Source organism: Rhinoraja longicauda, chromosome 29 (assembly GCF_053455715.1).
Source record: "Rhinoraja longicauda isolate Sanriku21f chromosome 29, sRhiLon1.1, whole genome shotgun sequence".
In the NCBI taxonomy this organism is placed as follows: Eukaryota; Metazoa; Chordata; class Chondrichthyes; order Rajiformes; family Arhynchobatidae; genus Rhinoraja; species Rhinoraja longicauda.
Window position 1 is genome coordinate 3,207,066 of NC_135981.1, and position 13,085 is coordinate 3,220,150.

A 13,085-nucleotide genomic window follows, 5' to 3' on the forward strand; every position below is an offset into this window, starting at 1 on the left:
AAGCATGGAACATGAACCATCAATACAAGACTTTGCTAAATACTCAGTTTGCTTCAATATTGCAAGAAAATAAATATAATGAATTTGGCATGGAAGAGACTGCAGATAAAGATACAAAGTGCCGGAATAACTCGGGTCAGTCAGCATATCCGGAGAACATGGACAGGTGCCATTTTGGGTTAGGACTCTTCGAGGGGGAAAGAATTGTTGAGAATTCAGAATGTAACGACATTCCTTGCACTGCTGTAATGGCTACCAGAAAATTTGCAGAAAAGAGCATTGGATGAGCGGTGTAGGATGGAACTGTAGATGCTGGTTTAAATCAAAGGTAAACACAAAATGCTGGAGTAACTCAGCGGGTCAGACAGTGGTTTTGCTGCTGTGCATGTGATATTTGCACATTTGCGCTGGGAATGATTGAAGATTTCTGATCCAACAGTTTCTTAACCTGCAATTTCTGGACTAGAAGTTGATGAGTCATGTCGTGTAAACTAACAATTCATTTATTTTGAAGACAGGCACAAAATGCTGGAGTAACTCAGCGGGACAGGCAGCATCTCTGGAGAGAAGGAATAGGTGACGTTTTGGGTTGAGACCCTTCTTCAGACTGAGATACTCCTGTATTTTGTGTCTATCTTCGATTTAAACCAGCATCTGCAGTCCCTTCCTGCACAATTCATTTATTTTGTTACTGGCGACGTGTTAATTTTTGAAAACTTTTGCCTTTATACTAATTATTTTACTTGATAAATGCTAAATTGTAATCATGGCCCACTACAAAGCAATGTTCAGATCATTGTCAATTATTGACTATTGCGGCATCTAGCCAAGTATCTAAATTTGTTGAATTCACTATCATTATCCATTGTTCTTAGACATAGACAGAGAAAATAGGTGCAGGAGGAGGCCATTTGGCCCTTCGAGCCAGCACCGCCATTCGTTGTGATCATGGCTGATTATCCACAATTCTTCTTAGGATTCTAGGGACCGTTCCTAGGAGAGAAACTGAAAAGTTACATTAGTATAAGAAAATAACTGCAGATGCTGGTACATATCGAAGGTATTTATTCACAAACTGCTGGAGTAACTCAGCAGGTCAGGCAGCATCTCGGGAGAGAAGGAATGGGCGATGTTTCGGGTCGAGACCCTACCTTCGATCAGTCTGAAGAAGGGTCTCAACCCGAAACGTCGCCCATTCCTTCTCTCCTGAGATGCTGCCTGACCTGCTGAGTTACTCTAGCATTTTGTGAATAAATACCTTCGAAAAATTACATTGATCATCAAGAATGTAGTTCTTATTCCTGAGGGCGTAGTTTCTCCACCCTCCCCACGCAACCTCTCCCCAAGCGCCTAACCCAATCCTCCTCATGACTACAGAGGAGGCGAGGTTTGATTAAACACTTTAAAAATCGGCAAGGTGAGTACAACCCAGAATGGTGAGGCAAAGAGCTTCACAAAAATGTTCACAGTTGCTATGTGGAATTCCCATTCGTTTGAGTGGAAAGTGGAATCTCCTCTATTCCTTTGCGGTTTTCTGCAGGATGATAAGTAGAAGTAGTGCACAAGTGGTCATACCACTTTGTTTAATACTCCCTGATTCCAATCTTTTAAGTGGTGGTTTAATAATAATAAGAGTGCAGTAGAGTTGCTGCCTTATGCCAGAGACCTGGGTTTGATCCTCACTACGGGTGCTATCTGTATGGAGTTTGTACGCTCTCTCTGACCGTGTGGGTTTTCTCCGGGTACTCCTGTTTCCTCCTACACTCCAAAGACGTATAGGTTTGTAGGTTAATTGGCTTCGGTAAAATTGTGTAGGATAGTGCTAGTGTATTGGTGATCGCTGGACTGCGCGGACTCAGTGCGCCGAAGGGCCTGTGTCTGTGCTGCATCACGAAAGACTAAAGTCGATAACAACAAGTTAAATATTTTCTTAATTTCTACGTCACAGTGGGATGGATTGTTGGGACATTGACCAAAATCTTATTTACTCAGCAGTTGATTATCCTGTTCCCTCTGGGACAGAAATAACTTTTAAAATCGGTTATGTGCACTAGAAGCAGCAAGTAAAGGCAGTTGATTCCTTGCTGAATATTAGCATTGTTAAAATGATTCTTCATCAAAAGCCAAAATGATGCAGGGTCTCAGCTGGCCAGGCGGTATCTGTGGAGTGAACGGGCAGACTACGTTTTGATTCGGAACCTTTCTTCAGACTGGGGAAAGAAAGCTGGACAAGGGTGGTTGGGTTAGGGGACTGCCTGGCACACTGAGTTTCTCCGTCACTTTGTTTTTTCGATTTTAGCAACTGCAGATTCCTATTAGGGTCTGAAGAAGGGTCTCGACCTGAAACTTCACCCATTCCTTCTCTCCAGAGATACTATTTGTCCCGCTGAGTTACTCCAGCATTTTGTGTCTACCTAGGGTTTGAAAGTTATTCGTTGCTATTTAAATACAATCATTAGATGGATGAATTTTCTGTGGGCAAGTATGTTTGAATCAAGGCGTGGGGAGGTGATATCCTGAGTGGTGGGGAAAGCAAACCTGTCAGGAATTTGATTTCTGCATTTAATTGGTGTACATGGAAATGATTGTGGTTTCAGCTTACCTTTTAATTACAGTGATTTTAGTGTGAATATTGTTGTTAAACATTAGAATCATGGATTTCTTGGAACTTGCAGCTGAAAGCCAGGCAAGAAAATAAACAAAAGCATTTTGGTATGTGGATCACAAAATGTTTTCTTCCCTGCCTTTGTTCACATTACTCAATTTACATTTGTACATATGTTTGGTCTAGCCTTTGGAGCTCTGATGTAAAATATCACCATGGGTGCCATTTATGCTGTGTTGTGTTGACCCCTTACCATAGGATCATATATAGTGTGAAAACAGGCCCTGTGGCCCAACTTGCCCACACCGACCAACATGTCCCATCGACAATAGTCCTACCTACCTGTGTTTGATAATTAAGGTGATCACTTTCCAAATGTACATAAATCATCCAATAGATCAGTCTGAAGAAGGGTCTCGACCCGAAATGTCACCCATTCCTTCTCTCCTGAGATGCTGCCTGACCTGCTGAGTTACTCCAGCATTTTGTGAATAAATCATCCAATAAATCCCTAAAGTGTAGTAAATGACCTGACCGTGGCTCCCTATTGCTCATCTTAAAGTAAAAATATCATTAGCTGTCCTCTGGTCTTCTTGAACTACACATGGCTAATGGAGATGCAAAAATCTCTGTCAGGGCCCCAGTTCTTTCCTCTCTTCCTCTCTTCCTTCCTGCCAGCAACCAGGGATTGATCTCATTTGGCTCTAGGGATTTATGAACCCTTATGTGTCCCATAAGCCCTTACGAATACTGACGCATGAGATTATCCACTCTATGAACTCACCATCTTCTTTGTCCTTTGTGGTAAATACATTCATTTAAGACCTTGTTACATTGCCTGGCTCCACACATAAATCAACATTTGGTCCCCTTCTGGAATGTCTTGGGATTTTCCTAAATCTTACATACAAATGATATTTCATGGCTTCCTTTTCCCCCCATCTAATTTCTTATTCTCTCCTACATAGTATTCCTCAAAAGCCTTCTTCAAACGAAGTCTCTGGCACATGCCCGGTGTTTCCTTTTTCTTGATCAATATCCTTTGTTTTCTGAGGATCTTGCCATCTTTGATTTTCACTCTGAGAAACATAGAAACATAGAAAATAGGTGCAGGAGGAGGCCATTTGGCCCTTCGAGCCAGCACCGCTATTCATAGTGACCATGGCTGATCATCCGCAATCAGTAACCTGTGCCTGCCTTCTCCCCATATCCCTTGATTCCACTAGCTCCTAGAGCTCTATCTAACTCTCTTTTAAATTCATCCAGTGAATTGGCCTCCACTGCCCTCTGTGATTGAAACATGTTGGACATGATCTTGTACTAAATCTTTTTTATAGGGTCTCACTTGTCAGCTGTTGTTTTAACTACAAGAATCTACTCCCAGTCCACTTTGGCCAAGTCCTCTCCTGCTTTTGAAATCAACTTTTGCCAATTCAAGATCTTAACTTGAGGACTCACCTTATCCCTTTTCATACCTATCTTGAAACTTGCACATGATTATGGTTACTCTTCCTAAAGACGTACTTTGCTGACACTTTCACCACCTGCCCAGTTTAATTTCCTCAGCGTTTAGCCTGAGGTACGTGTGTTGATGGTCAGTGTCGAGGAGTTTAGTCAAGAGCATGTTCAAACTTGTGCATTTTCACATTTGTTCATTTTGTGCATGATTTTGTATTTCTAGATCTTATATGTAATTCTTTTTTTGAAAGCTACATGGAAGTATGTTTCAGATGATAAACGGTTAACAGAAAACTTGTTGGAGCTGGAAGTTAGGTCTGATTGTCTTTTGACCAATTAGCTCATCTCAGCTCTGAAAGGGAACTTTGTGCAGCAACGTGACATCATGTGTTTATTTAAAAGAGAGTAGCCAAGCCCACAGAAGATTAAAAAATGGTTGAGCATAACTCATACACTGGACTGTTTAGTTTACTCACTTTGCTGTGGCATGTGACGGATTTTACAGCAGTGTGAAACTTCCAATAGTCTTCTGCAAATGTCAGCTGGTGACTTGGGTCAGAGGTCAGTGTTTGAGGCCAAAAGCTCGAAACAGCTGCGGGCTCACAGCATGCTGTGTACAGGGAGGTGGCTGCTCTTTCAGTTTGTGTTGGAGTGTCTGACATTCCAGTTAAAGACGTGCCTCGCAGTCTGCAGTCATGCCCTGCAGCTTCACTTTTAACCATCTTTGGAATATATTTCGGAGCATTGTCAAAATGAATGAAAGGAATGAGGAAGAGTAGAAATGCTGATTTCTGCATTGTCTCAGATGCAGGGTGAATGTTTCATTGTGATACTTGATGAGTAACTTGTGAATGGATACTGGAGAGCAACAATCATCTTGGACTAATGACAGCCACACCTGAAAAGACTGGGTTGGGAGTTGCTCTTCGAGTTGGATTAAAGTAAACTGAACAACGGGCACGTAATGCTCTGTGGAAGCATGTCCAGTGCTGGGAAAACTGCCTGCAGCTCCGGCTTGATCAACAGGCACTGGAACTGGGAAAAACCCGTGGGGATTGACTGCAGTTCTCCTGAGCCCCGTTGTATTTGGCTGGCTGCCCTAAGAAATGTGACCTTGGAGGTAAACCCCAGGAAGGAGAGGAACAATGATATCTCAGCTGTCAAAAGAAAGCACAGTTTTCCTGTTTGGGAAGAGGAGGAAGAGTTGCTGGTAAAGTGTTTGATTCGAAAACTGTGAACTCTTTGCTTGTATGTGTATTGTGTAAGAGAAAAAGTGGATGCAGCCGGATTTAATTTCCTGGATTCTGCATTGCCTCAGGAAATCTTTAATAGATGATAAATGCAGGCAAATCCTTGTCTGCACAAACAGGTTGGAAAAACAATGCTTCATGAAACTTCCTTACATTTTGGTTGTACAGCTGCTCTCATGTTATTGATTTCTAATGGAGAGGCAATCTACTCATCATGCCTTGTGTAAATCAGATTTTCACAATTCAGATATGTAAAATAAGTTTTGAATCGTCCATCTCAGGACTAAACCCGTTGATTTATTTTACTTGTGATACTTAGATAGGTGTTGGTTAGAGACGCCCAGGTGGCTGTTTTAAAACTACTTAATTGCTGATTTGTTCTTGCCGATCTGCATGCAGCATCATGGAATTGTTAGTCCCCTTTATAGCAACTGTAGCTCCCCCACCGTGAGATTAGTATGTAAAACATATTTGCTAATGTATTGATTGGAAATTAAAACTTTAGGTTTTTGCAATTATATTTTTTCATCTAGTGATACTAATATATGCTGAAGGTATTTATTCACAAAATGCTGGAGTAACTCAGCAGGTCAGGCAGCATCTCGGGAGAGAAGGAATGGGCGACGTTTCGGGTCGAGACCCTTCTTCAGTCTGAAGAAGGGTCTCGACCCGAAACGTCGCCCATTCCTTCTCTCCCGAGATGCTGCCTGACCTGCTGAGTTACTCCAGCATTTTGTGAATAAATACCTTCGATTTGTACCAGCATCTGCAGTTATTTTCTTATACTAATACTAGTATTAGCTTCTTTTAGACTAATACTGGTACTAGTATTAGTCAGCTCTTTATACCGCGTGCCGGTCCTATCAATGGCAGGAATTTAAAGATGTTGAGTGGAGTTAAAGTACAAATCACATTTCTTAAATTAGCTTTTGTTATAAAATAATTCAGTATCTCCAAAATATGTAATTTTGGAGGAGAAATGTTAGCTAATGGGTGGATTTTCTATTCTGTTTGCACAACAGGTAAAAGTCTTTTAGTTTGCATAATAATGAAGATTGATGGAGAATGTAATTCAAATTCTATCATAGCACATTGGAATTTTAAATTTAGTTAAATAATGTCCGCAAGCTTTGGACTGCCATTAAAACTCATGTTGTACATGAATGCCCCTCAGAGATGGAGGATTTCCATCTTTACCAGTGCTGGTCAGGATGGTTACGTCTGGCCGAAACCACATTTGTTGATTCTGGTCTGAACTCTGGTCTGCAAAGATGATTGCAGTGGTTCCAGGCAAAGGCAGACCAACACCTTTAGTGGGTAGATAGGGTTTATAAATAAATGACTACCTTATCAGGTAGCATCCCTCCCCAACAACCTTGTGTCACAAGAATGAATGTTTTTAACTAATCATGAAGATTATGCACACGATCAGAACCTTCAGAGACCAATTTCTGTTTCCAGATTTTCTGAACTCATTTCATGCTTGGATTTTCATTCATTCTTTGAATAGTCCAAACCTCTAGTACTACTTCACTAACAGCCACTGTAACTCAATTTTGCCAAATGGTATGAAAAGGCTGTTTTGTAATGACATTCTATCTAGCAGTCTGCAGCTCCCAAAACAACCATATTCTACTTACTAACTTGTTTCCTTTGTATATATTTTTGTGTTTACGCCCTTCAATTCAATGAATTAAATACAGATATGCGAAAGATGACCTTGGTTTGAGAATAGCTATGGATTTTAATTAAAACATGTTTGATTTGGTTCAGTCTGTGTAGTAAAAACCTCCTGTATATCGGCGAGACCAAGCGCAGGCTCAGTCCGCCTTAACCTGCCTGATCTCCCCGTCGCTCAGCACTTTAACTCCCCCTCCCATTCCCTGACCTTTCTGTCCTGGGCCCCCATTGTCAGAGTGAGGCCCAACGTAAATAGCACCTCATATTTTGCTTGGGTAGTTTACACCCCAGCGGTATGAACATTGACTTCTCTAACTTCAAATAGCCCTTGCTTTCCTTCTCTCTCCACCCCCCCCTTCCCAGTTCTCCCACCAGTCTTACTGTCTCCGACTACATTCTATCTCTGTCCCGCCCACTCCCCTGACATCAGTCTGAAGAAGGGTCTCGACCCGAAACGTCACCCATTCCTTCTCACCAGAGATGCTGCCTGTCCCGCTGAGTTATTCCAGCATTTTGTGACTGCCCTCTCATTTGGTCCACTTGTCTACAGATCTAGAAGCAGATCGTGCTTGTGATCTGGAATCTACCTTTTATTTTTGTTTCTTTACTTGACAGAAATATAGCCCAGAGCTATAAATTACCACTAATTGCATTAACTTGCTTAATTGAGTTTACATTGGATTTCCACTACAATGGCTTGTTTTCAAAGATGGAAAACTAATTTCACACGGGTTTAAATTGCTACGTGAATTTATTTCCATTCTCATTTACTGTAGAATAGATATTGGGCAAAGTTAGTTTATTTAGCCCTTCTTACAGTTTGTTAAAATGGCTTGTTTAGCATTAGTATTTTCAAAGAGAGAATATTTAAGCTAAATAACTATTGAGTCTGTCTTACATTGCAAATAGTAACTACATTAAGCTGTCTTGAAGTTGTGACATCGTTATATAAATCAGTCTCTTCACTAAGAAGTACATAAGACTTTCTGGCTTTTAATCCTTGATTACGTGGCAGACGGGAATTATAATCAATTTGTCATCAAGGCACCAATCTGAGGATGGTATTTAGTCTAAAGTATGGGTTCTTGTACTATTTGTTCTAAGATTAGATCACAAAAATGACCTTGCTGGATATTGGTGGAATGCAAACATGCATTCAGTGGAATCTTAGCTGGTTTATTCACTAGCTTCAGAGGAAAACTAATAATTCATTTAGCATAAAGATAGACACAAAAAGCTGGAGTAACTCAGCGGGACAGGCAGCATCTCTGGAGAGAAGGAATGGGTGATGTTTTCAGACTGAAGAAGGGTCTCGACCCAAAACGTCACCCATTCCTTCTCTCCAGAGATGCTGCCTGTCCCGGAGTTACTCCAGCTTTTTGTGTCCATCTTCGGTTTAAACCAGCATCTGCAGTTCCTTCTTTCACAATTCATTTAGCACCTTGAGTTTACCATTCACGTGGATCATGCACCTTTAATCTGCATTTGTACTATAAATATTGGTACCCATATTTAACAAATATTTATAAAATGCTGTTATAGTACCTGCCTCAACTACCTCCTCTGGCAGCTCATTCCAAATACCCACCCCCATCTGAATGAAAAAAGTTGTGTCTCAGGTTCATATTAAATCTTGTCCCTCTCACCTTAAACATAGGTACTCTTTCTTGTTTTCGATTCCCCTACTCTGGGTAAAAAGACTCTGTACATTCGCCTTATCTATCCCCTCATGATTTTGTATACCCTCAGCCTCCAGTGCTCCAAAGAATAAAGTCCTAGCTGCCCAACATCTCTGTGTAGCTCAGCCATAAGTCCTGGCAACATCCTAATACACATTCTCATAAATTTTGGATGAGAGTGTTTGTGATTTCCATTATAGATCAAGTATGAGATAAAAATACTTCCTGATTTCACTACAAAATAGCTTTCTTTTAATATAAAGATTGCGCCTTTCTGTTCTTTATTGCAATTCCCTCTCCTTCCACAATTATAGGAAGTAACTTATCTATTCTACCAAATGTATTACATCATTTATAAACAGCTGGATTGTCTCTCAATCTTCTAAACTAAAATATAAGAAAACGTTATGAAACCTCAAATTTTAACTCTTTAAAACAAAAATGGTGCTGCACTGTATGGAGTTTGTACGTTCTCCCTGTGACCTGCGTGGGTTTTCTCCGAGATCTTCGGTTTCCTCCCACACTCCAAAGACGTACAGGTATGTAGGTTAATTGGCTGGGTAAATGTAAAAATTGTCCCTAGTGGGTGTAGGATAGTGTTAATGTGCGGGGATCGCTGGGCGGCGCGGACTTGGAGGGCCGAAAAGGCCTGTTTCCGGCTGTATATATATGATATGATATGATAATTTTCTTTCTGGTGAATCCGTGCAGTGTGAAAATTGAATGCAGTATTCAATTGAAACACAAATAACTGCAGATGCTGGTTTACAAAAAGAGACACAAAGTGCTTGAGTAGCTCAGCTGGTCCGGCAGAATCTCTGGAGAACATGGATTGGTGATGTTTCAGGACGGGACACTTCTTCAGACTGAACAAAGTCCTGATCTTAAAGGTCAGCTGTCCATGTTCTCCAGAGATGCTTCCTAACCGACTGAGTTACTATAGCACTTTGTCCTTTTTTGCAGTATTCAATCGTGGTTTGAACGACTCAATTGATGATATTCCATTTTGATGAAATGTATGTACAGATCATGGACATGCAGTAAATTGCAAGAATCAATTTACAGCGGAGCAAATCTTTGACAAATACATCTTACCTGCCGTATAATTACACTAAGCATTTGATTTAACCGATTTGAGTAAGAATAAAATATAATTGCACTGCATGATCCTACCAAAACTGCTGTTGTTGCTTGTTGATCAATCCACTTGTTCATGTGACATCATATTCAATATTCTTAACTTTCTTTGCACTATTCATTTGGTGCTTACACTTGGGAGTGTGATGCTCCAAATCTAAGTTAGACACTGCAGACCTTTCAGCATTCTTTGTTTTATTTCTCTTCTGACTGAGTCTCCAAAAGATTTCTTGAGAAAGAAGGTCATATAATTTTCCAATTAAAAAATAAAAACCAAATCACAGGCCTGTAAAGAGTCAATGGGCTGATGCAGTATACTATGCAATTTTAAATCATGGTGATTAAAGGTACATTGGTATATCTTGGAATTAATCTTAAGAACTAACGGAAAATGGTTCAACCTGTGGCGACTCCAGTCCAAAACCAGCGAGACCCGAGCCTTTGAAATTAAGCTGCGGTGTGCAGGCAACGGTCTTGTTTGAGCTTATATGGAGGCTGAACTTCAAGACATTACTGCCTCATTCACCAAAGCATATCAGGATGGTCTTTATGCTTATAACAATGATATCTACCTTGTCCTGCTGCACTGCGCTTCCGTTCAATATTATTGATTCATGGTGAGATCCTGGAAAAAGTGAGCCATTTCCCATGTCTTAGGAACTACCTTTGCAAATGTTGATGATGAAATTCATCACTCTCATCATTGCACCAGTGCAATCTTTGATGAATTAAGGGAAAGGATATTTGAAAAACAAGACATTCAACCTGTTGCACAACTCATGGTCTTCCAGGATTCAATAATCCCCGCAGTCTGAGATGGTTCTAAGGTCAGGTTGCCATCCTATGACATGCATTTCAAGGCATGTAAATATCCCATCTCTGCAAAATTCTCCAAATTCACTCGATGAATAAGTAAACTGTTGTCAGTGTCTTCTCCCAAGCCGACATTGATGTCCCTGTTACCTTTTGACCAGATCACATCATTTGCATGCCTCATCCCAGCTTCCTGAAGCAGGTTTGTATTCTGAATTCACCTGTGGGAGGAGATTACCATTTAAACAGAGAAAAAGATTCAAGAATATGTTCAAACTTCCTTGAAGAAACGCGACATCCCCATTGACTCCTGGGAAATGTGGCCCATGACCACTCAAAGTGGAGAAGCAACATTCAGGATATTATTAAAAACTCATATGCACACCTTATGAACACTGTTTCAGCCCAGCATAGACAATAGACAATAGGTGCAGGAGTAGGCCATTCGGCCCTTCGAGCCAGCAGTGCCATTCAATCTGATCATGGCTGATCATAGGAGCGTGCCACCTTGCAAACTACCCACCCACCTGTTCCATCGGCGTGTGGATGTCTGCAGTTCCTATTTTGGCCTCATAATTTATCTCAGAACTCGCACTGGAGTGGAAACAAGTCCTTGATTCTAAGGGATTACCCTAGGAAGATGCGGAATAACGTCAGCAATGTGATTAGTGAGCCTTTCCCACTTTCAGCTAGCATTCAGTGTCTCTTGGTCTCCCACTCTATCTCACAAATTTTGTTTGTTCTCTGCAAAATAAAATTGTTTGATTTCTAACTTTTATTAGTTCTGATGAAAGGTTGTTGATTTGAAATAATAATGTTATTACTATCTCCACAGATGCTGTCTGATCTGTTGCATTTCCACCACTTTCTATTTCTATTTCAGGTGTCCTTGCATAAGAAGTTTTTTGGTGTTCAGGAACAAAAATAAGGTTGTGTTCATGTTGAACCAGCAATAATTAAAGAAATAACAGTGTAGTGCAAAAGTGGATTATGACAGATTGTGAGGGGGCTGATTAAGCCATCTTTAGAGAGGTTCAGTACTTTGCTATTGCCAAACTTTTCCTTTTCCATCAATTTTAAAGGAACAACTTTGTGTTTCTATTCTTATTTATAAAGACTTGCGTTGTTTATTATCTAGTAGATACTGATTGTTCTTCTAAATCATAGATTTTAAAACAGTTGAAACTATATCTTAATTGTTCGTGGGTCAGTTATATTTTTATTTCAGAATCTGTTACACTTGGGATTAGATTAGAGATATAGCATGGAAACAGCCTCTTTGGCCACTGAGTCCACTCCGACTATCAATCACGCGTACACTAGTTCTATGTTATGGCGCTTTCACATCCTACACACTAGGGGCAATTTACAGAGCCCAACTTAGTTTAGTTTAGAGATACAGCATGGAACTAGGTCATTTGGCCCATCGAGTCCAAGCTGACCAGTGATCACCTGAACACTAGTTCTATCCTACACATTTAGAGGCAATTTACAGAAGCCAGTTAACCTACAAACCTGCACGTCTTTGGAATGTGGGAAGAAACCGGAGCACCCGCATAAAACCCATGCAGTCGGGGGGGGGGGGGGGGGGGGGGGAGAAGGTGCTGCACCAATGCAGGAGAGGTTTGGGCCCAACGGGTCCACTTGGTCTAGTTTACTTTGAAAGTATGTTTCTGATAATACCTCTATGGTTACATAAGGTATTTATTTCACAAAATGCTGGAGTAACTCAGCAGGTCAGGTAGCATCTCAGGAGAGAAGGAATGGGTGATGTTTCGGGTCGAGACCCTTCTTCAGACTTCTTCAGTCTGAAGAAGGGTCGAGACCCGAAACGTTACCCATTCCTTCTCTCCTGAGATGCTGCCTGACCTGCTGAGTTACTCCAGCATTTTGTGAAATAAATACCTTCGATTTGTACCAGCATCTGCAGTTATTTTCTTACACTATGGTTACATATGTATCCGTGCAAAGCTTTTTTGAAATGTAAGGGACCAAAAAGAAAGAGGTCAAACATGACATTTCCTTCCCACCAATTTAAGCTGATTTTTTTTTTTGTGTGAATGAAATAGAGTATCATCGGGAGAAATGTGAATTCATGTTTGCTGTTCAGTGGATTCTTGCCTTTCTTTAAAAGGGCTCCCTTAGTTTTCTTTGCAATTTTTATTAGAGCATGGCACAATCTGCAAGAAAGTTCTAGATTCATTTGTTTTAGTTAATGTTTTAATTGTTAGAGAAAGTAGACACAAAGGAACATCACAGATAATTTTAAATGTACAAATAAGAGACAACATGGCACACAAGCTTTATCATCAACTTGTTTTCATTCATTGTGGCTGGGGTCTGTTGGTGTGTGCGTTCTTTCTTTTTATGTTTCTATCCAGAGGAGGCTTTAATTGCAGGTTTTGAGAACGATGGGACTTTTTAATTACCCCTATTGATGACGAAGTATCTTTGATGACGAAG

At 40.6% G+C, this 13,085-nt stretch overlaps 1 protein-coding gene across 8 annotated transcripts in view; it reads left to right on the forward strand.

Annotated features, from left to right (window-relative positions):
• The window catches only part of arhgap23a (Rho GTPase activating protein 23a), a 240,353-nt gene that overhangs the window by 118,329 nt on the left and 108,939 nt on the right, over nt 1-13,085 (forward strand). For 7 of the 8 annotated variants that reach the window (XR_013549132.1, XR_013549133.1, XR_013549134.1 and 4 more), the window contains exon 1: nt 4,689-5,273. The exons of the other annotated variant lie outside the window; for it this stretch is intronic. Coding sequence is in view for 4 of the 7 variants with exons in the window: in XM_078424705.1 (XP_078280831.1) it covers nt 5,028-5,273 (246 nt within the window). In the remaining 3 variants the exon portion in view is untranslated. Of the gene's footprint in view, nt 1-4,688; nt 5,274-13,085 lie in introns of those variants that run through there. 8 annotated transcript variants of the gene reach the window in all.